Raw genomic sequence first — 23,139 nt, forward strand, 5'->3', positions numbered from 1 at the left:
ACTCTAACTCTAGGATCCCAATGATATCTTCCTTTCACTCCCGACATCAGAAATTTTTGCCTTTTCTCCTTCAGCCCCCCAAATTTCTGTTATTTGATCAGTCTTCTCATATAATCACTTTTTGGTGTAATGTCTTCTGGTGCCTGTGTTTTCTATTTAATAAATTTTCTTCTTTTTCACGTTCTATATCCTTGGGATATCATTCACTAATGTTTTATAGTATTTCCAGACAAATACTGATTTTCTGTTTTTCTTCTTTTCTAATGTATGGGTATAAGCCTGCTAATTTCCCTATAAAAACAGACTTGAATGCATCCCAGGCACTATATTTTTACTCATTATGAAATTTTTAAATATCAAAATTTTAATTTAGACCTGTGGCTTATTTAAGTATCTCTTTTTTTAAAAAAGATTTCATTTACTTATTCATGAGAAACACAGAAAGAGAGGCAGAGACATAGACAGAGAGAGAATCAGGCTCTATGCAGGGACCTTGATGTGGGACTCGATCTGAGACTCCAGGATCAGACCCTGGGCCAAAGGCAGTCGCTCAATGGCTGAGCCACACAGGCATCTCTTACTTAAGTACTTTGGATGTAAAAAAATACACAAGACTTTTAAAATGCTCTATTTGTGATTTACTCTTGGCTTAATTTAAATTGTGCACAAATATATTTTTTACACCTTCAATCATTTGAAATTTGTTGAAAGATGCTCTGTGTCCAGAATATAGTCACTGTGTAAATATGTTATTTATAAGATTGAAAATAATGTACATCCTCTGATGAATGGTTAAGAAGAATTGGTATATTCATGCAATGGAATATTACTCAGCCATAAAAGAGCATGAAGTCTTGCCATTTACAACAACAGGGATGGATATAGAGGTCCTATGCCAAGTGAAAGAAGTCAGAGAAAGACAATTATCGTATGATCTCACTCACGTGTGGAATTTCAGAAACAAAACAAAAGAACATAGGGGAAGAATGGGGAGAGGCAAACAGGAAAACAGACATGAGAGACTCCTAACTCTGGGAAATGAACTAGGGGTGGTGGAAGGGGAGATGGGCGGGGGGTGGGGGTGACTGGATGATGGGCACTGAGGGGGGCACTTGGGATGAGCACTGGGTATTATTCTATATGTTGGCAAATTGAACACCAATAAAAAATAAATGTATAAAAAAATGTAAAAACAAAACCAGTGTTTCTTAAAAAAGAGAGAGAAAAAGAAAACAGACTCAACTACAGAGAACACACTGAGGATGAGAGGGGAGGTAGGGGGGGACGGGGAACGAGGTGATGGGGATGAAGGAGGGCACCTGTCGTGATGAGCACCAGGTGTTAAATGGAAATGCTGTCACTATGTTTACACCTGAAACTGATATTATACTCTGTTAACTATACTGGACTTTAAACAAAAACTTAAAAAAATAAAGAAAACAAAGAATATACATCCTGCCATTGGGTGCCGTGCTCCATTAGGTTATGATCACTATGTTACTGCCTAAACGTTCCGTATCCAGGTTGGTATTTTGTTGATTGTTCTATCAGTTCCAAGGGAGGGGTTAAAATCTCTCACATAGTTGTGGATTTGTACTTTTCTCCTGAAAGTGCCCAGTTTTGCTTTGTGTATCCTGATGCTCTTCTTGCAGGTGCTCACACCTTTAACACGGTTGCCCGTCTCGGGGGAACCAGATGTTTCTGGTCACTGTGAAACATCCTCTTCTCAGATGGTGTTTCCATCCTGAAGTGGGCTTTGGGGTTAGTATAGCAACTGTGGTGTTGTGTGGTTGTTTGGTGGAATGTTAGTTTGCTGTGTATGTTTCCATCACTTTGTTTTCAACACTTTGTTTGCTTTTTTATCTCTTATATAGGATATGGTAAAGTTTTGTTTCTTCAACCTGCCTACTGGCACATCTTTTCATTGGAAACTTATGTTGTACAAGATACTTTAGTCCTTCACATAATACTCATACAAATAGGTTTTATGTCCGTTTCCTGCTACCTAAAGGTCATGTCTGCTTTTCCTCCTGTGTGAGGACAAATTCTCTCCACTTGGTTTTATTTTACTTATTTTTAGATGCTTGCCTCTCTTTATTATGGATGTTCTCAAACACACTGACATAAAACTAGAGCAGTAATGGATTACCTATTCACACAAACCAACTTCAATATTATCATCCTAGAGCTGATCATATCTAATCCTTCTAAAATGTGAGGACTTTAAAGAAAGACAACTCTGATGTTACTATTATTCAGAAAACAATATTTACTTATTAATATCATAAAATTTCCATTTAGTGTTTTCATTTTTCTGATTGAGGCATTTTTCCTTTATTGTTTGTTTATTTTATTTTTTAATTTGTTATTGGAGTTCAATTTGCCAACATATAGAATAACACTCAGTGCTCATCCCGCAAAGGGCCACCCTCAGTGCCCATCATCCAGTCACCCCAACCCCCCACCCACTTCCCCTTCCACTACCCCTTGTTCATTTCCCAGAGTTAGGTGTCTCTCATGTTTTGTCTTCTCTGATTTTTTCGCTCATTTTCTCTCCTTTTCCTTTATTGCCTTTCATTAATTTTTATATTCCCCAAATGAATGAGACCATATAATGTTTGTTTTAGAAGAGGATTCAATAACTCCCAGAATACACCGTGTTCTCTTGGTGCCTCTTGAATCTCTAATTCATTGGCTGCCTGTCCCTCTATTTTCATTTCAAAATTATTATTTCACCTTATTTATTGACAAACAGACTTTTTACCCTGCAAAGCTTCTCATATCACAGATTTTGCTGGTCATGTCCCTGTAGGGTTGATTAACATATTCTGTTGCTCCTTATAGTTTCAGGAACTGGTAGGTCCTAGAGGCTCAGTCTGATTCATGATTGATTTTCTGGCAGGAATATTTCATAAGTGTTATATGTACTTCCACTGAGAGGTCCCCCTGGCAGCATCTCTTGTTTTGTGATATTAGTGGCCATCAGTAATCTTACCTAGACTCATATTTCGTTAGGGGTTTATAAGATGATAATATTCAAATTCCATAATTCAATATTCATTTATTAGTTGTAATATTCTATAAAGGTAAAATTCCTCTAAACAATTCTTTCCTCACTGTGAGGGTCACTGTGTGGATTCCCTCTGCATCAACCTCCAAAGGTAACCAATGAAGCGGTGTTTATTTTTGATATTATATACTCAAGAGGATATTTTTAGCATAATTAATGTGCTTCAATTAAATTCTCTTGGTTTAAAATGCTGGTGAGTGTTCTTGTTTCACCATTATTTTTTAGTTTTAACATTTTAAATTGAGGAATAATTCTCATTGACATAAAAGTCATAATTTTACCAGCTCAAAGTGTTATTCAAGTGTGATACTTCAATTCTTATTATATCCAGTGTCCTACTCTCTGGTTCCAGAGTAGTTTCATCACAAAAAAACACCCCTATACCCACCAGCATGCTCCTTTCCCTCTACCCGACCATATTTTAGCAAATATAAGTGTACTTCTGTCCCTATTCTGCACATTTTATATAACTAGACTTACAGAATGATATTTTTAAAAAGATTTTATTTATTTATTTATGAGAAACAGAGAGAGAGGCAGAGACACAGGCAGAGGGAGAAGCAGGCTCCATGCAGGGAGCCTGACGTGGGACTCAATCCCAGATCTCCAGGATCATGCCCTGGGCTGAAGGCAGTGCTAAACCACTGAGCAACCTGGGCTGCCCAACTTATAGAATTTTAGCCTTTGGTGTCAAGCTTCATTTACCCAGCATAATGTTTTTGAGGCTCATCCATGTTCTGTCTTGTAGTAGATCATTATTCCTTATGGGGCTCCAGGTGGATCACCTAGCTCAGCGTCCGACTCTTGATTTGGGCTCAGGTCATGATCTCAGGGTTGTGAGTCAAGCCCCATATTGGACTCCATGCTGGGCATGGATCCTACTTAAGATTCTCCTTCTCCCTTTCTCTCCCTCTGCCGCTCCCCTTGCTCTCCTGTATGCTCCCTTCCAGACCTGGTACCACAAGAAATTTATTTCTTTATTGTCTGAGGACTGTTTCAGTATATGAATATTTAACATTTTGTTTATCACGTCACCATTTGATGGATATTTGACTTCCATTAGCCTTAGCTATTATGAATATTGCTATTATGCGCATTTGTGAACAGGCTTTGATGTGAACATATATTGTCATTTCTCTTGGGCACATCCCTACATGTGGATTAGGGTGGTCATAGGGAAACTCTGCATCTAACTTTCTGAGGGATGGCAAGACTCTTTTCTACAGAGGCTGTACCACTCTTATATTTGTATCTGCAGTATATGAGAGTTATTTTTTTTCCAAATTATCGCCAACATTTGTTCTTCTCTATTGTTAAAAACAATTGTTTCTATTCTAATGAGGAAAGTGGAATCTCATAGTAGTTTTGTTTCATATTGCCCTCTTGACTAAAGATATTGAACATCTTCTACTTATTGGCCAGTTGTGCATTTTTTTTGAAGAAATGTCCATGCAAGTGCTTTGCCCATTTTAAAATTTGAGCATTTTGTTTGTTTGTTTTGCTGAGTTGGAAGAGTTCTGTATATTCCACGGATACTAGATCTTTATTAGATATGTGTAATTTGTCAAAAATATCTACCTTCATATAGGTTTTGTCTTCATCTTCTTGAGAGTGTCCTTTGATGCACAAGAATTTAATTTTGATAAAGTTCAATGTATCTATTTTCTTATTTTAGTTTAATTCTTCTATTTTGTAGTCTGTACTTTGATGTCATACTTAAGAAATTGCTGACTAATCCCAAGTCACAATAATTGACACGGATCTCTCTTTCACCTTTAATAGTTTCATAGTTTTAGCACTTGCATTTAGGTCTCTGTCCATTTTGAGTTAATTTTGTATGTAGTTTGAGGTAAAGCTCTTAATTCATTCTTTTGCATATGGATATTAATTTTTCTCATCAATATTTGTGGCAAAGACTCTTTTTTCACTGTTGGATGGTGCCCTTATCCCCCTTGTGAAAACTGCAGGTGTGTGAGTTTATTTCTGTATTAATGATTCTATTTCTTTGACCTATATCTATCCTTGTGCAAGCACAATACTGTTTTCCTTCACAGTCAGTTTTGAAATCAGGAAGTGTTACTCCTCCTGCTTTGTTGTTTTGATTATTGTTTTGGCTTTTTAGGGTCAATATCTGCTAAAAAAAAAAAACAGTAGTTGGAATTTTGATGGGATTACATTGAATCTGTATGTAAATGTGGGAAATACTACATCTTGACATTAGTAAGTTTTCCAGTCCACGAATATGGGATATCTTTACATCTATGTCAGTTGTCTTTCATTCTTTCAGCAATGTTTGAGGTTTTTCTAAATCTACTGAGATGAAAATGTGGGTTTTTTTCTCTTAATTCCATTTTTATGGTGTGTTATTGAGTGATTTTCATACATTATCCACTCTTGCATTCCTTGGATAACTCTCATTTGGTTACACTGTATATTCCCTGTGAAGTTCTGCTGGATTTAGCTTGCTAGTATTTTGATAAGAATTTTTGTATCTATAATCATAAGACATGTTGATCTTTAGCTTCATTTTCTTGCAATATCTTTGCACCAATTTATTTTTTTTTAAATTTTTATTTATTTATGATAGTCACAGAGAGAAAGAGAGAGAGGCAGAGATACAGGCAGAGGGAGAAGCAGGCTCCATGCACCAGGAGCCCGACGTGGGATTCGATCCCGGGTCTCCAGGATCGCACCCTGGGCCAAAGGCAGGCGCTAAACCGCTGCACCACCCAGGGATCCCTCTTTGCACCAATTTAAAACAATACAGTCCTTTGGAATAAATTAGGAAGTGTTTTGTCCTTTGCACCAATTTAAAACAATACAGTCCTTTGGAATAAATTAGGAAGTGTTTTGTCCTATTTAATTTTTAGAATTTGAGACCTACTAGTGTTAAATTTGTACTCACTGGTAAAAGTCACCACTGACAACATCAGGTCCTGAACCTTTCTCTTTTAGAAAATCTTTTTGACTATTGACTCAATTTATTTGTTCTGTGTCTGCTCAGATTTTCCATTTCTTCTTGAGTCAGTTATGTTCGTTGGAGTGTTCCCAGGAATTTATTCATCTATTTTATCTAATGTGTTAGCATGCAATTGTTCCAATATGTCCTTATAATATTATTATTTATTTCTATAAAGAAGAAGTCATGTGTCTGCTCTCATTTCTGATTTTAGAAATTTAAGTCTTCTGACTTTTTTTGGTCAATTTAGCTGAAGGTTTGTCAAGTTGGTTACAAATTTACAGATAACTACATTTTAGTGTCATTGATTTTCTGCCTTATTTTACTCTCTTCTACTTCACTTTTGTTGTCTCTAACATTTATTATTTCATTTTTTTCCAAATGCTTTGAGCTTAGTTTTGTATTGTTATTCTACTTTCTTTCCTACCATGGAATGTTAAATTATTGGGTAGAAATCTTCTTTTTATTTATTCATGAGAGACACACAGAGAGAGAGGGAGAGAGGCAGAGACACAGGCAGAGGGAGAAGCAGGCTCCATGCAGGGAGCCTGACGTGGGACTCAATCCCGGGTCTTCAGGATCACGCCCTGGTGCAGTCACTCTGGAAAACTGTGTGGAGGTTCCTCAAAGAGTTAAAAATAGATCTGCCCTGACCCAGCAATTGCACTGCTGGGGATTTACCGCAAAGATACAGATGCAGTGAAGTGGCAGGACACCTGCACCCCAATGTTTACAGCAGCAATGTCCACAATAGGCAAACTGTGGAAGGAGCCTCGGTGTCCATCGAAAGATGAATGGATTAAGAAGATGTGGTATATGTATACAATGGGATATTCCTCAGCCATTAGAAACGACAAATACCCACCATTTGCTTCGACATGGATGGAGCCGGAGGGTATTATGCTGAGTGAAGTAAGTCAATCGGAGAAGGACAAACATTATATGGTCTCATTCATTTGGGGAATATAAAAATTAGTGAAAGGGAATAAAGGGGAAAGGAGAAAAAATGAGTGGGAAATATCAGAAAGGGAGACAAAACATGAGAGACTCCTAACTCTGGGAAACGAACTAGGAGTGGTGGGCAGGGGGGGTGGGCAGGGGGTGGGGGTGACTGGGTGGTGGGCTCTGAGGTGGGCACTTGGTGGGATGAGCACTGGGTATTATTCTGTAAGTTGGCAAATTGAACACCAATAAAAAATAAACTTATAAAAAAATAGAAGATCATGAAGAAAGGTTAAGGGAAATAAATGACAGCCTCTGAAGGAAAAATCTATGTTTAATTGGGATTCCAGAGGGCGCTGACAGAGACAGAGGACCAGAAAGTGTATTTGAACAAATCATAATTGAGAACCTCCCTAACTTGGGAAGGGAAACAGGCATTATGATCCAGGAGATACAGAAATCCCCCCTTAAAATCAATAAAAACCACTCAACACCTCGACATTTAATAGTGAAACTTGCAAATTCCAAAGATAAGGAGAAGATCCTTAAAGCAGCAAGAGACAAGAGATCCTTAACCTTTATGGGGAGAAGTATTAGGTTAGCAGCAGTTCTCTCCACAGAGACCTGGCAGGCCATAAACGGCTGGCAGGATATATAAAGGGTCCTAAATGAGAAGAACATGCAGCCAAGAATACTTTATCCAGCAAGGCTGTCATTCAGAATAGAAGGAGAGATAAAGAGCTTCCAAGATAGGCAGAAACTGAAAGAATATGTGACTACCAAACCAGCTCTGCAAGAAATATTAAGGGGGATGCTGTAAAAGAAAGAGGAAGTCCAAGGAAATGATCCACAAAAACAGGGACTGAATAGGTATCATGATGACACTAAATTCATATCTTTCAATAGTAACTCTGAACGTGAATGGGCTTAATGACCCCATCAAAAGGCACAGGGTTTCAGACTGGATAAAAAAGCAAGACCCATCTATTTGCTCTCTACAAGAGATTCATTTTAGACGTAAGGACACCTACAGCCTGAAAATAAAAGGTTGGGGAACCATTTACCATTCAAATGGTTCTCAAAAGAAAGCAGGGGTAGCCATCCTTATATGAGACAAATTAAAGTTTAGCCCAAAGACTGTAGTAAGAGAAGAAGAGGGACACTATATCATACTTAAAGGATCTATCCAACAAGAGGACCTAACAATCATGAATATTTATGCCCCGAAGGTGGGAGCTGCCAAATATATCAATTAATAACCAGATTTAAGACATACTTAGATAATAATATACTTATACTTGGCAACTGGACACAGTGCTTTCTATAATCGACAGATCTTCTAAGCACAACATCTCCAAAGAAACAAGAGCTTTAAATGATACACTGGACCAGATGCATTTCACAGATATTTACAGAACTTTACATCCAAACGCAACTGAATACACATTCTTCTCAAGTGCACATGTAACTTTCACCAGAATAGACCACATACAGGGTCATAAATCAGGTCTTAACCGATAACAAAAGATTGGGATTGTACCCTGCATATTTTCAGACCATAATTATTTGAAACTAGAACTCGATCACAAGAAGTTTGGAATAATTTCAAACACGTGGAGGTTAAGGACCATCCTGCTAAAAGATGAAAGGATCAACCAGTAAATTAGGAAAGAATTAAAAAGATTCATGGAAACTAATGAGAATGAAGATACAACTCTTCAGAGTGTAGAGATAGAGGGAACATTCCTCAGCATCTTAAAAGCCATCTACGAAAAGCCCACAGCAAATGTCATTCTCAATGGGGAAGCACTGGGAGCCTTTCCCCTAAGATTGGGAACAAGACAGGGATGTCCACTCTCACCACTGCTATTCAACTTAGTACTAGAAGTCCTCGCCTCAGCAATCAGAAAACAAAAAGAAATAAAAGGCATTCAAATTTGCAAAGAAGAAGTCAAACTCTCCCTCTTCCCAGATGACATGATACTGTACATAGAAAACCCAAAGACTCCACCTCAAGATTGCTAGAACTCATACAGCAATTTGGCAGTGTGGCAGGATACAAAATCAATACCCAAAAGTCAGTGACATTTCTATACACTAACAATGAGACTGAAAAAAGAGAAATTAAGGAGTCAATCCCATTTACAACTGCACCCAAAAGCATAAGATACCTAGGAATAAACCTAACAAAAGAGGTAAAGGATCTCTACCCTAAAAACTACAGAACACTTCTGAAAGAAATTGAGGAAGACACAAAGAGATGGAAAAATGTTCCATGCTTATGGATTGGCAGAATTAATATTGTGAAAATGTCAATGCTACCCAGGGCAATTTACACATTTAATGCAATCCCTATCAAAATACCATGGACTTTCTTCAGAGAGTTGGAACAAATTATTTTAAGATTTGTGTGGAATCAGAAAAGACTCCAAATAGCCAGGGGAATTTTAAAAAAGAAAACCATAGCTGGGGGCATCACAATGCCAGATTTCAGGTTATACTACAAAGCTGTGGTCATCAACACAGTGTGGTAGTGGCATAAAAACAGACACATAGATCAATGGAACAGATTAGAGAATCCAGAAGTGGACCCTCAACTTTATGGTCAACTAATATTCGACAAAAGCAGGAAAGACTATTCACTGGAAAAAGACAGTCTCTTCAATAAATGGTGCAGGGGAAATTGGACATCCACATGCAGAAGAATGAAACTAGACCACTCTCTTGCACCAGACACAAAGATAAACTCAAAATGGATGAAAGATCTAAATGTGAGACAAGATTCCATCAAAATCCTAGAGGAGAACACAGGCAACACCCTTTTTGAACTTGGCCACAGTAACTTCTTGCAAGATACATCCATGAAGGCAAGAGAAACAAAAGCAAAAATGAATTATTGGGACTTCATCAAGGTAAGAAGCTTCTGCACAGCAAAATAAACAGTCAACAAAACTGAAAGACAACCTGCAGATGGAGAAGATATTTGCAAATGACCTATCAAATCAAGGGCTAATATCCAAGATCTATAAGAACTTATTAACCTTAACAGCAAAGAAACAAACAATCCAATCATGAAATGGGCAAAAGACATGAACAGAAATCTCACAGAGGAAGACATAGACATGGCCAACATGCACATGATAAAATGCTCCGCATCATGGGCCATCAGGGAAATACAGATCAAAACCACAAGGAGATCCCACCTCACACCACTGAAAATAGGGAAAATTAACAAGGCAGGAAACAACAGATGTTGGAGAGGATGCGGAGAAAAGGGAACCCTCTTGCACTGTTGGTGGGAATGTGACCTGGTGCAGCCACTCTGGGAAACTGTGTGGAGGTTCCTCAAAGAGTTAAAAATAGACCTGCCCTACGACCCAGCAATTGCACTGCTGGGGATTTACCCCAAAGATACAGATGCAGTGAAACGCCGGGACACCTGCACCCCGATGTTTCTAGCAGCAATGTCCACAATAGCCACACTGTGGAAGGAGCCTTGGTGTCCATCGAAAGATGAATGGATAAAGAATATGTGGTTTATGTACACAATGGAATATTCCTCAGTGATTAAAAACGACGAATACCCACCATTTGCTTCAACGTGGATAGAACTGGAGGGTATTGTGCTGAGTGAAGTAAGTCAATCGGAGAAGGACAAACCTTATATGGTCTCATTCATTTGGGGAATATAAAAAACAGTGAAAGGGAATAAAGGGGAAAGGAGAGAAAATGAGTGGAAAATATCAGTGAGGGAGACAGAACGTGAGAGACTCCTACCTCTGGGAAATGAACAAGGGGCGATGGAAGGGGAGGTGGGCGGCGGATTGGGGTGACGGGGTGACAGGCACTGAGAGGGGCACTTGACGAGATAACCACTGGGTCATATGCTATATGTTGGCAAATTGAACTCCAATGAAAAAATACTTAAAAATGAATGAATGAATAAATAAATAAATTTTCAAATCAAAAAGAAAAAAATAAAAATAAATAAAAATAAAAAAATAAAATACCATATGAAGACACTAAACATTTTTTAAGTGTTTAGGTGTACTCGACCCAAACTGTAGAACTTCCATGCTGGAAAGTGTGCGGTGCTGGCGGCAGGACTCAGAGAGGGTGCAGATAAATGGGGGGGGGGAAGGAGGGTGGGGGGGGAAATCTGCTGGGCATGGGGGGTAGGAGTCAGCACAGCAAAGAGGCTAATCCTCCCCAAACTGCTATGCATGTTTATCGCAATTACTATCAGAATCGCAGCAAGAGTTTCCATACGTACAGGGAAGACGACCCTAAAATTTATATGAAAAGGCAAAAGTAGAACGGCTAACAGTTTCGAAGGAGAATAAAGCTGGAGGAATTAGTCTACTGACCTTGAGACTCCCTCTACAACTACAGTCATCGAGGGTATTGTTGCGACACAGATGTTGGTGGGACAGACCAGAGAAGCCCCATAGAACTACTGGCGGCTTCTGTAATTAAAAACTTTACTCAAGTAACGGTAGATTCACACGCAGGTATAGGAAGTAACACGGAGATCCTTTGCAAACTTCACCCAATTTCTCCCAAAGATAACATTCGCGTGACTCTAGTAGCGTCACCACCGGGACGTGGGTGCTGATCGTCCGCTCACCTCCTTCAGACTTCCCGCGTTTCCTGTGCTTATTTGCATCTGCAAACATGATATGATCTCTTTCATTTGAAATATAAAATATATAAATATAAAAATTAGTGAAAGGGACTAAAGGGGAAAGGAGAGAAAATTAGTGAAAATATCAGTGAGGTTAGGTGTCTCAAACATGAGAGACACCTAAATTTAGGAAACAAATAAGGCGTGGTAGAAGGGGAGGTGGGCGAGGGGGTGGGGTGACTGGGTGATGGGCACCGAGGGGGGACTTGGTGGGGTGAGCACTGGGTGTTATGCTATATGTTGGCAAATTGAACTCCAATACAAAAAATGGGAAAAATGCTATATGTTGGCAAATTGAACTCCAATACAAAAAATGGGAAAAAATAATAAAATAAAAATAAAATTGTGTTATCTTCCACATGTTTGTAAGTTTTCCAAATTGCCTTATGTTTTGAATTGTAATTTTGTTCCATTTTGCTTGGAGAACATACTTTGTGTACTTTAAATCTAACATTTATTTGTTATATGTCTAACATACTTTGTGTACTTTAAATCTAACATTTATTGAGACTTGCTTTGTGAACTAAAATATGGTCTATCGTGGATAGTGATCCACACGAACTGGAGATGAATGTATTCTGCTGTTGATGGATACAGTGTTCTCCATATATATGCCTGTTAGGCCTATTTGGTGTATAATGATGTTCAAATATATTATTTGCTTGTGATACCTAGTTTTGTTATTCTTTTTTTTTTTGTTATTCTATTCATTATTGAAAGTGGAGTATGAAGTCTTAAACTATTATTGTCATATTCACTTTGAGTCTTGAAGGATATATTTGGGTAGATGTAGAACTCTAGTTGTTAATTATTTTCTTTGAGCAAAGGAAAATACAATTCCTTTTATTTTGGCTTCCATTATTTTTAATCTGGTAAGACAACTGTCAGTCTTATAAGTTAAGTTGATACTTTGATGCGAATATGTCTTCTTTTAAAAAATGTATTTATTTTAGGGGAAGAGCAGTGGGAGAGGGGGGGGGCCTCAAGCAGACTCTGTGCTGAATGTATGCCTAAAATGGGGCCCAATCTCACAACTCTGAGATCACAACCTGAGCAGAAGCCAGGAGTCAGAGGCCTGACTGCCCCACTCAGGCACCCCTGAAGTGATGATGTCTTTTCTCTCAGACTGCTTTTAATATTTTTCTTTTTCCTTTGGTTCTAAATACATTTACTATGATATGTCCAAGTGTGGGTCTTTATATAAATCCTGCTTTGATTTGGTAGAGTTAATGTATCTTTAGAATAATATCTTTCATTTGAGATAATACATGGCCATTATCTCTTCAAGCTGTGATTCAGTCTATTTATCTCTTTCCCCTTATTTAGTAACTCACAGTATGCATATCTTTATATACTTGGTCTCCAATCCTCATTTCTAATTTTCCTATGGCTTTGAGTCTCACTGCTTTACTCTGAATATTTTCTACTGATCTGTATTCTAGTTCACAAACTTTCTCTTTAGCTATTTCTAATATCTAAATTTCATTCACTGAGTTCCTGATTTTAGCTACCGAGTCTCTAAAAAGCTATATGTTCTCCCTTTATTGCTTCCACACTTTGACTAAGATTCTTAGTCTCACATTTATCCTTTAAAAATAATAACTTTAAATAAAATTTATAAGTGTGTTGCTCCAATATCTGAACCTTCTTGGGGTTTTCTTATGGTTCCAAATTTCAATTTTAATTGCAGTAACTCCTCAATTTTTATTTTTTTCATTAATTTGTATATTTTTTATTGGAGTTCTATTTGCCAATATAGAGTATAACACCCTTTGCTCATCCTGTCAAGTGCCCCCCTCGGTGACCATACCCAGTCAGGTCATATCTTAATACACTTTTGGTGATTGAAATGGTCAGAAACTAACCATTTGTGTTTATCCTGAATTTTGCTTTGTAACTCTTTACTAAACCATTAACACTCTTATACATTCAATGAGATTTTGTTTTTGTTGTTATCTATCTTCTAAATATTCTCAGCAGGAAGTTTAGCTTGACCGACTTAATCTGCCCAAGCTGGAGGTATAATTCCCCTGGGGAGGACTGAGACTCATGCCATCCCACAGTAGTGAAAACCTCTCTATGGTCTACTTTCAAGATTTTGTGCTGGAGGGATTTGAGGGTGGCCTGGAAACCCAGGCCCTGCTCTTTGCTGTGTTCCTGGCCCTGTACATGGTGACTCTGCTGGGCAACTTCCTCATGATCATCGTTATCACCCTGGATGCCCGCCTGCACTCCCCAATGTACTTCTTCCTCAAGAACCTCTCCTTTGTGGACTTGTGCTACTCATCTTTCATTGCTCCCAAAGCACTGGCCAACTTCTTCTCCTCATCCAAGGTCATCACCTTTGCAGGATGTGCCACCCAGTTATTATTTTTCTCCTTGCTGGGAACAACTGAATGCTTCCTCCTGGGTGTCATGGCCTACGACCGCTTCATGGCCATTTGTAACCCCTTGCGTTACCCCACCACCATGTGCCAGTCTGCCTGCACTCGCCTGGTGCTGGGCGCCTACTGTGGAGGCTGCTTCAACTCTGTTGTGCAGACCAGCTTCACATTCCACCTCCCATTCTGCAGCTCCAACCACATCAACCACTTCTTCTGTGATGTGCCTCCCTTGCTCAAACTCTCCTGTGGCGACACGGCCATCAATGAACTATTCTTGTTTGGCATCTGTGGGCTCATCATTGTGGGTGTAACAATTGTGATCCTCATCTCCTATGGCTACATCACAGTGACCATCCTGAGGATGCGCTCAGGAGCTGGGAGACGCAAGATCTTCTCCACCTGTGGCTCCCACATGACTGCAGTGACTCTCTTTTTTGGGACTCTCTTTGTCATGTATGCCCAGCCAGGAGCAATTGAGTCCATGGAGCAGGGCAAGGTGGTCTCTGTCTTCTACACGCTGGTCATCCCAATGCTCAATCCCCTCATCTACAGTCTGCGAAACAAGGATGTGAAGGAGGCCTTGTGGAGGCTGGGCCAGAAACACATGGCCTTGTGAAGGATGTGCTGAAGGGATTCAGAGTGTCCTGCAGGTTAGATGGAGGCATCGTGATTGCCAGGCTTTGAGTGGTGGACTAATTAATTAACAGTCATAAATTTCACTCACACAAGAGAAACAGACTTTAGAGATATACTGTATACTGCATGTACAATAAATAATATATTGTGCCCTTAAAAATGTGTTGAGAGGTAAACTTAGGGTAACTGTTCTTTTCCCAATAAAATTTTAAAAAATCACTCTTCACTTTAGGAACAAAATGACTGCAGTTCGATGGGAAAGGGTGGGGAATGAGATAACTGGTGGTTGAGCATTAAATAGGTACATGATGTGATGAGCAGTGGGTGTTATATGCCACTGATGAATCACTGAAAACTACATCTGAAACAAGATATATGTTGACTAATTGAATTTAAACTTAAAAATGTTCAACACTAAATAGCCATCACATAATTAAATGAGGAAATCCAGGTTCCCCCACAAAATGGAACACTGGAGACTCGGAAAGAGAATGTCACTGTCATAAAAAGGTGATGATTGCACAGTATTGGATAAAAAAATGCAGACATCGTGTGGGGTGTGATCACATTCTTGTAATAGAAAAAAATTAATTAAAATACACCACATGTGCCTGAGGCCACCTTTCCCCCAACAGTTGAAGTGGTGGAAACCCAGACCACCCACAGAGTAGGGGCAGTGTTTGGGGTAAATGGAGGAGCATGAGCATCCTCACTGCATGGCAAACACTTTTGATTTGCTTGAATTTTTCTAACACATTTTGGTTTTTTGATTTGAAAAGCAACTTCCAACTGATCCTCGTCCAGGAAAAGAAATGTATTCAGGGTGGTCTTCTCCTACTTGTGAATCAGGCTCAGCTGCTCGCAGACCAACAGCAAGCAGACATGGACTAAGTGAAGATTGTTTCATGTCAGATCATTTGGGCTCACAGGAGAAATGTACACCTAAGGTGATGGAGGGAAGGGTTGATGAAATGACTTGGGTTCAGAAGTTCACATCTACCACTCCTGGGAGGACAGTACACTCTAGACCACAGCGTCTGCTCTTAAATTCTATGCTTCTCTCTGATCACCCTCTGGGGCCCAAAGAAACTTCTGGGCTTTGTTGTCTGGCCTTGTAGGGAGGGCAGGTCACACAGCTGGGTGACAGGGAAACCCAGGAGAACTGGGAGTCCCAGTGCACTGCAGAGGCCAGAACACAAACAAGCTCACCTAATGGGTTATTCAGAGTTCCAAGCCCCAGATGTGCAGGTGGATACACCTTCCCAGCACAGTGACCCCAAAGTGCAAGTCTTTGCTCTGCTGCCTGGATGAAGCAACATGTGGAATCTGAGGTGAGCCAAGACCCTTCCATCCACTGCTTCTACCCAGATCTAGGAGCTTCCTTAAACCTGAACTTGGGGTACCCAGCCAGAGTCTCCCCATGACGTGAGAGTATTTTCCTGCCCCCCTCACTCTCTCTTCATTGAGTGGGAAGCCAAGGCTGAAGGAGAAGGGGTGATAGTATTGGTGCCCACCTGTTTATCATCAGAACAGACCTAAGCCAGTAGTCAGGAGATACTGGGAGAGCAGGTGCTGGCTGTGTGTGTTGAATGAGTCATGACTCTCACCTAGGAATGGTTAGAGTCAAGACAGCCATCCCTCAGGTTTGCCAGTTCTTGAAAGACACCATGGGTTTAGGTGAGGCACGGGCAGTAGGTAGACAGTAAGTACTCAGGGTTTGCCTCAGCAGCTAAAGGGGTGACCACACTCCTGACCTGGCCAGTGCTGTCTTCAGCTACAGAGTCATTACAAATTAGGGTCGTATTTTCATTATAATCAGAGGATCACAGCACCAGGCTCCCTCATGACCTGAGGTACACTTCTCAGGCTCAATTCCATAGCTCACCAGAGTACTGAGCACACACTTCTAAGGGAAATGGCCATGGAGTGGGGATGCAGAAATAGTGTAGACCAAGTCTGGCCCTGGGGAGCTCATGGCTCTGTAGGAAGGCAGACATGACAAACACCTGCAATATGATGGGACAATAGCTACGAGGGGTGTGTGACCAGGTTGTTGATGTCAAACTGATGACCAGTTCAGTCACGTCAGAAAGGAGATGGAGAGCCCAAGGGGAGATGGGAGAGCTGGTCACACCCACACGTGGATAGGGAGAGATAGACATTCACGGCAGAACAAGAGAATCAGAGAATCACTGAGCATGATGTCCCCAGATGGAGCTGAGGTCACTGAATAAGACCCTTCTGGGTTCCTCTCCAGATCCCTCATCTGGTGGGGAAGCTGTCACTCATTTGAATTAGGTAGCAATATGCCCTGAGGGAGGATTTGGTGACTCTGCCCAGGGATCTCTGTGTGGGACACAAAGCAGGGAATGGACAGGCTGGAGCTCATTATGAAACCATGGTGGCCATTCATATGAGATGTGAGAAGGGTCTTGAGTTGACAGGTGTGGTGGAGGCTGGGAGGGTCAATGCAGATTGTCAGGACACAGCCCAGGATGGGCAGGGGAGGGGGTGGTTGGATCTGGGGTGGCTCCTGGTGGTGACCTCATCCACCTGGACCTGAGCAAGCAGTTTTGAACAGGATGACTTGGGTCCTTGAGACCAACTGTCCTTGGAATTCCAGGCTCTGAGAGTGAGTGACCTGAGCCTGACCTGTGATGAGCAGCTGTTCTCAGGCTGCAGTCCACGGTCAGCATCATGCTGCTTCCTGTTTACTGTTGTCTAGTTCTCCGCCAGACAACACACCACAACTCACTAGTGCAGCTAAGGTACTAATGCTGCCAAGAACAGCCTCCCCGTGGTCTCCCTGTGCACCTGTGCGCACTTCCAGAGGGAAAGTGAAGACACAGGTGAGGACGGGGATCCTCCACATCAGTAGAAAATGACAAACATGTCCTGATTTACACTCCCTTCCAGTGGCTCCCGTCCTCAACACCGCTAGTTACTGCCCCTCTGCTTAGTTTGAGACATTTGGGCGGGTGTGCAGGAGGACATCTTTAATGCAGGAACTTTCTCCTGATGATTAGCAGGATTGCGCACATTTTCAAACATTTATGGCACATCTGGCTCCTCTCCTCTGTGTGTCACTTCTACAAGTCTCTCACCTGTATTTCTACACGGTTGTCTTATTCTTGCATGTCAAGGATTATTTATATATCGTGCAGACAAGTGGTTTCCCTTCATGTATTGCAGTGTGCCTTCCCAAGCTGTGCTCTGCCTTTACACACTCTGCAGACTGTCTCTATTTTCATGTAGTTACATCCACAAGGTATTTCCTTTATGCTTTAGTCCTTTTTGCTCCCTGCACAAGACATTTGGGAGGTGATTTCCTTCACTGGGTTCATGAGTGTCTTCTCTATTGTCTTCACTGTTTTGCTTTCAAATCTATATCTGTGTTCAGCCTGGACTGTTTTGTGTGTCTAGTATGAGGAAAGAGCCAAATCTCAGTGTTTAGACTATGACTATCAGTTGTCCTAGGTGTTCTGACTTTTCCATAGACTACCCACCTGCTTGGTAAATGGGCTTTCTAGAAAATCATGGGGTTGACTTCCAGACTCTCTGTTGTGTTCCATCCTCAGATGGTCTATCCTCTGCCACAACCTTGTTTCATTACTATGAGCTATGAGTCGTTGTCCAATAGGGCAAATTCCCCTATGCTGTTTCTCTTCTCAAGAATGTCTTGGAAACACTTGGTTTTGCATATTTTGATACACATTTTAGGATCAGATTCCCACATTCTGCAAATAAAAATCACTGGGGTATCACTGACTCAGTTCGCTGTGGGGAGAACTGGCATTTATGCAATACTGAGTGTGCCAGTTTGGGAACCTGGTATCCTGCCATATTACTTAAATCTACTTCAGTTTCTTTCAACAGTTCATGCATTCCCGGATTCCAGACAACTTGGTGTTGGACATACTATAATTTTTATATATTACTTCATTAGATTTGGTTTGGTAAATTAGCTTCTTTGCTAATGATTTAGATAGTGTGTTTTTAAAAAACTTTCTTAAAATATCCTTATCAGATTTTGGCATTAAGATTTCACAGGACTCATAAAATAGCATGGAAAGTTGTTGTTCTTCTATTGCTTTGATGATCTTGTGTAAGATTAAGTATTTTGGTACACTTGTTCACATTTATTCATTATGAAGTATTTACTTTCACAATAAAGCCATCTAGCCCTAGAATCTTTTGCATGGAAAGATATTAAAGTGCATATGCATTTCTCAATAATTATGGAACTCACATATCTTCTGTTTTGTTGGGGACTCAGTTCAGGTGGGTGATATCTCTATAGTAGTTTGCCAATTTTATCAACATTTCAAGTTTTTGAAAACATTGTCACGATCCACTCCAATTCTAGAATCTCTGTGTATCCTCCTTTCATGTCTGACATCAGTAATTTCTGTCTTTTCAACTTCATCCCTCAAAACATTTGTCATTTGATAGATCTTCTCAAATAATCACCTTTTATTATAACACCTTCTGTTTTCTATTTAATAAATTTTAGTCTTTATTTTGTTCCCTTCCATTTTCTTGGGATTTTGTTCACTAATCTTTTATGATTTTTTTCAGATGAATACTCATTTCCTGTTTTCCTTTTCTAACATATGGATTAAAGCCTGTAAATTTCCCTTTAAAAACAGACTAAAAAAAAAAACAGACTTAAGTGTATCCGAGACACTACTTTTGTTACTCCTCTTATGCAATTTTTAAATTTCAAAATTATTGTTTAGACCTGTGGCTTACTTAGAAATACTTTTTAAATTAACAATTACATTTGGATTATTAAAATGTTTTTTTAAAGATTTTATTTATTTAATCAAGAGTGACACAGAATGAGAGAGAGAGAAGCAGAGACACAGGCAGAGGGAGGAGCAGGCTCCATGCAGGGACCCCGATGTGGGACTCGATCCCAGGCCTCTAGGATCAGGCCCTGGGCCAAAGGCAGTGCTAAACTGCTGGGCCACCTGGGCTGCCCTGGATTATTAAAATGCTTCAACGTGGATGGAACTGGAGGGTATTATGCTGAGTGAAGTAAGTCAGTCGGAGAAGGACAAACATTATATGTTCTCATTCATTTGGGGAATATAAATAATAGTGAAAGGGAATATAAGGGAAGGGAGAAGAAATGTGTGGGAAATAGCAGAAAGGGAGACAGAACGTAAAGACTGCTAACTCTGGGAAACGAACTAGGGGTGGTAGAAGGGGAGGAGGGTGGGGGGTGGGAGTGAATGGGTGACGGGCACTGGGGGTTATTCTGTATGTTGGTAAATTGAACACCAATAAAAAATTTAAAAAAATAAAATAAAATAAAATAAAATGTTTTTATTTGTGATTTACTTTTAGTTTAATTTAAATTGTGTACAAATATATTTTATACACTATTTTTTAAGAGTTTTTACTGAAAAGTATTTTTATTTTTTTTTACTGGAGTTCAATTTGCCAACATATAGCATAACGCCCAGTGCTCATCCCTCCAAGTGCCCTTTGAAATGTGTTGAAAGTTGCTCTGTGTCCAGAATATAGTCTATGTGTGAATGTATTCTTTATAAACTAAAATTAATGTACATCCTCTGATGAATGGATAAAGAGTTGGTATATACAAGCAATGAAATATTACTCAGCCATAAAAACCCATGAAGTCTTGCCATTTACAACAACATGGATGGATATAGAGGGTATTATACTAAGTGAAAGAAGTCAGAGAAAGAGAATTATCATATGATCTCACTCGTGTGGAATTTCAGAAGCAAAACAAAGGAACATAGGGGAGGAAAGGAGAGAGGCAAACCAGAAAACAGACTCTGAACTACAGAGAACACACTGAGGGTAAGAGAGGGGAGGTGGGCGGGGGTTGGGGGCAGGGGAAGGGGAAACGAGGTGATGGGGATGAAGGAGCGCACCTGTTGTGATGAGCACCAGGTGCTGTATGGAAGGGCTGAATCACCGTACTGTACACTTGAAACCAGTAGTATACTGTGTTAACTATACTGGACTTTAAACAAAACCTTAAAAAAAGAAAAAGAAAACAAAGAATATACATCCTGCTGTTGGATGCCGTGCTCCATTAGGTTATGGTCACTAATGTTACTGCCTAAACGTTTCGTATCCAGGTTGGAATCTCGTGTGATTGTTCTATCAGTTCCAAGGGAGGGGGTTAAAATCTCTCACATAGTTGTGGATTTGTACTTTTGTCCCGTAAGTGCCCAGTTTTGCTTTGTATATCCTGAGGCTCTTCTGGCAGGTGCTCACACGTTTAACACGGTTGCCCATCTCGGGGAAACCAAATGTTTCTCGTCACTGTGAAGTGTCCTCTTCTCAGCTGGTTTTTCCACTTTGAAGTCGGCTTTGGGGTTAGTATAGCAACTGTGGTGTCGTGTTGTTTGGTGGAATGTTAGTTTGCTGTGCACATTTCCATCACTTTGTTTTCAACACTTTGTTTGCTTTTTTATCTCTATATAGCGTATGGTTAAGTTTTGTTTCTTCAACCTGCCTACTGGCACAACTTTTCATTGGAAATTTATTCCATTTATATTGTTCAAAACAATTTAGTCCTTCACATAATACAGACGTATTTAGGCTTTATGTCAGTTTCCTGCTACTGAAGGTCATGCTCTGCTTTTCCTCCCGTGTGTGGACAAATTCTCCACATAATTTCATTTCATTTATTTTTAGATGCATGCCTCTCTCTATTATGGATGTTCTCAAACACACCAACATGAAATTAAAGCAGTAATGGATTACCTATCGCTCCCACCAACTTCAGTTTTATCAAACTAGAGCCGATCATATCTAATCCCTCTAAATGGTGAGGACTTTAAAGAAAGACAACTCTGATGTTACTATTTTCATAAAACAATGAATAATTACTTCTTAATATTATTAAATTTCCATCTGCTTTTTTCATTTTTCTGATTGAGTCATTTTTCCTGTATCATTTGTTTTGGTACATGATTCAATAACATCCTTACACTGTGTTCTCTTGATGACTCTTGAATCTCTAATTCACTGACTGCCATTCCCACCGTTTTCATTTCTAAATTATTACTTCAACTTATTTTTTGTACAAATAGGTGTTTACCCTGCAAAGCTTCTAATATGACAGATTTTGCTGATCATGTCCCTATAGGGTGATTAGCATATTCTTTTGCTCCTTATATTTCCAGTAATTGGTACATCCTAGAGGCTCAGTCTGACTCACGATTGATATTTGGCAGGAATATTTCATAAGCATTGTTTCTATTTCCACTGAGAGGACCACTTGGCTGCACCTCTTCTTTTTTAATATTAGCAGTTTTTGGTAATACTATCTAAACTCATTATTTCATTAGGGGTTTTAAGATGGTAATATTAAAATTCTGTATTTCAGTCTTCATTTATTAGTAGCCTTATTCTCTATAGGGAAATTCACTCAAGACAAATATTTCCTCACTGTGAGAGTCACTGTGTGGATTCCCTCAGCATCATCCTCCAAAGGAAGAAAATAAAGAGGTTTTTATTTTTGATATTATGAACTCAAGGGGATTTTTTAGCATAATTGATGTGCTTCAATTAAATTCTATCAGTTGAAAATGCTAGTGAATGTTCTTTTTTATTTATATATATATTTTTTAATTATAAATTTATTTCTTATTGGTGTTCAATTTGCCAACATATAGAATAACACCCAATGCTCATCCCGTCAAGTGCTCACCTATATTTTTCATTGAACTTCATTTGGCCAACATATAGCATAACATCCAGTGCTCATCCCATCAAGTGTCCCCTACCAGTCACCCAGTCACCCCATGTCCCCACCTACCTTCCCTTCCACTGCCCCTTGTTTGTTTCCCAGAGTTAGGAGTCTCTCATGTTTTGTCACCCTTTCTAATATTTCCCACTCAGTTCCCCTCTTTTCCCCTATAATCCCTTTCACTATTTCTTATATTCCCCATGAGTGAAACCATATAATGATTGTCCTTCTCCGATTGACTTACTTCACTCATCATAATACCCTCCAGTTCCATCCACATAGAAGCAAATGGTGGATATTCAACCTTTCCAGTGGTTAATATTCCATTGTATACATAGACCAAGTCTTCTCTATCCATCATCTCTCGGTGGACACCGAGGCTCCTTCCACAGTTTGACTATTGTGGACATTGCTGCTATGAACATCGGGGTGCAGGTGTCCTGGTGTTTTACTGCACCTGTATATTTCACCTTCGTTATTTTTTAGTTTTAACATTTTAAACTGAGGAACAATTCTCATTGACATAAAGTGATAATTTTACCACTTCAAAGTGTTAATAAAGTGTGATGTTTCATTTCTAATTATATCCACAATGTTCAACTCTCTGGTTCCAGAATAGTTTCATCACACACAAAAAAACCCTATTCCGATCAGCATGCTCCCTTCCCTCTCACCCAGCCATGTTTGGATTTTGTAAATACAAAGGCACTTCTGTCCCTATTCTGC

The 23,139-nt window shown here is 39.7% G+C and overlaps 1 protein-coding gene and 2 long non-coding RNA genes across 6 annotated transcripts; 2 read left to right on the forward strand and 1 right to left on the reverse strand.

The window, feature by feature from the left end:
* Window positions 1-1,567: 1,567 nt before the first annotated feature.
* Window positions 1,568-14,841, forward strand: LOC144296344 (olfactory receptor 9S13-like). Of its 3 annotated transcripts, none has more exons than XM_077869475.1 (2): window positions 1,568-1,761; window positions 13,633-14,841. In XM_077869475.1, the coding sequence occupies exon 2, from the start codon at window positions 13,705-13,707 to the stop codon at window positions 14,653-14,655; it is 951 nt and encodes a 316-aa protein (XP_077725601.1). In that variant the 5' UTR covers window positions 1,568-1,761; window positions 13,633-13,704; the 3' UTR covers window positions 14,656-14,841. The 3 variants fall into 3 exon arrangements, with proteins under 3 accessions (XP_077725601.1, XP_077725600.1, XP_077725599.1); XM_077869474.1 differs by having other exon boundaries at window positions 13,636-14,841; XM_077869473.1 differs by lacking the exon at window positions 1,568-1,761 and adding an exon at window positions 6,204-6,941.
* On the reverse strand, window positions 11,436-20,782 carry LOC144296346 (uncharacterized). 2 transcript variants are annotated; one of them, XR_013363512.1, is made up of 2 exons: window positions 20,585-20,782; window positions 11,436-11,637 (listed from the first exon to the last, which is right to left on the reverse strand). It is a non-coding gene; the product is annotated as an uncharacterized LOC144296346 (long non-coding RNA). The 2 variants fall into 2 exon arrangements; XR_013363511.1 differs by lacking the exon at window positions 20,585-20,782 and adding an exon at window positions 13,998-14,680.
* Window positions 20,783-20,885: 103 nt separating this feature from the next.
* On the forward strand, window positions 20,886-21,587 carry LOC144296345 (uncharacterized). Its single transcript, XR_013363510.1, has 2 exons — window positions 20,886-21,034; window positions 21,357-21,587. It is a non-coding gene; the product is annotated as an uncharacterized LOC144296345 (long non-coding RNA).
* Window positions 21,588-23,139: the final 1,552 nt, after the last annotated feature.

Source organism: Canis aureus, chromosome 24, assembly GCF_053574225.1.
Source record: "Canis aureus isolate CA01 chromosome 24, VMU_Caureus_v.1.0, whole genome shotgun sequence".
Lineage (NCBI taxonomy): Eukaryota > Metazoa > Chordata > Mammalia > Carnivora > Canidae > Canis > Canis aureus.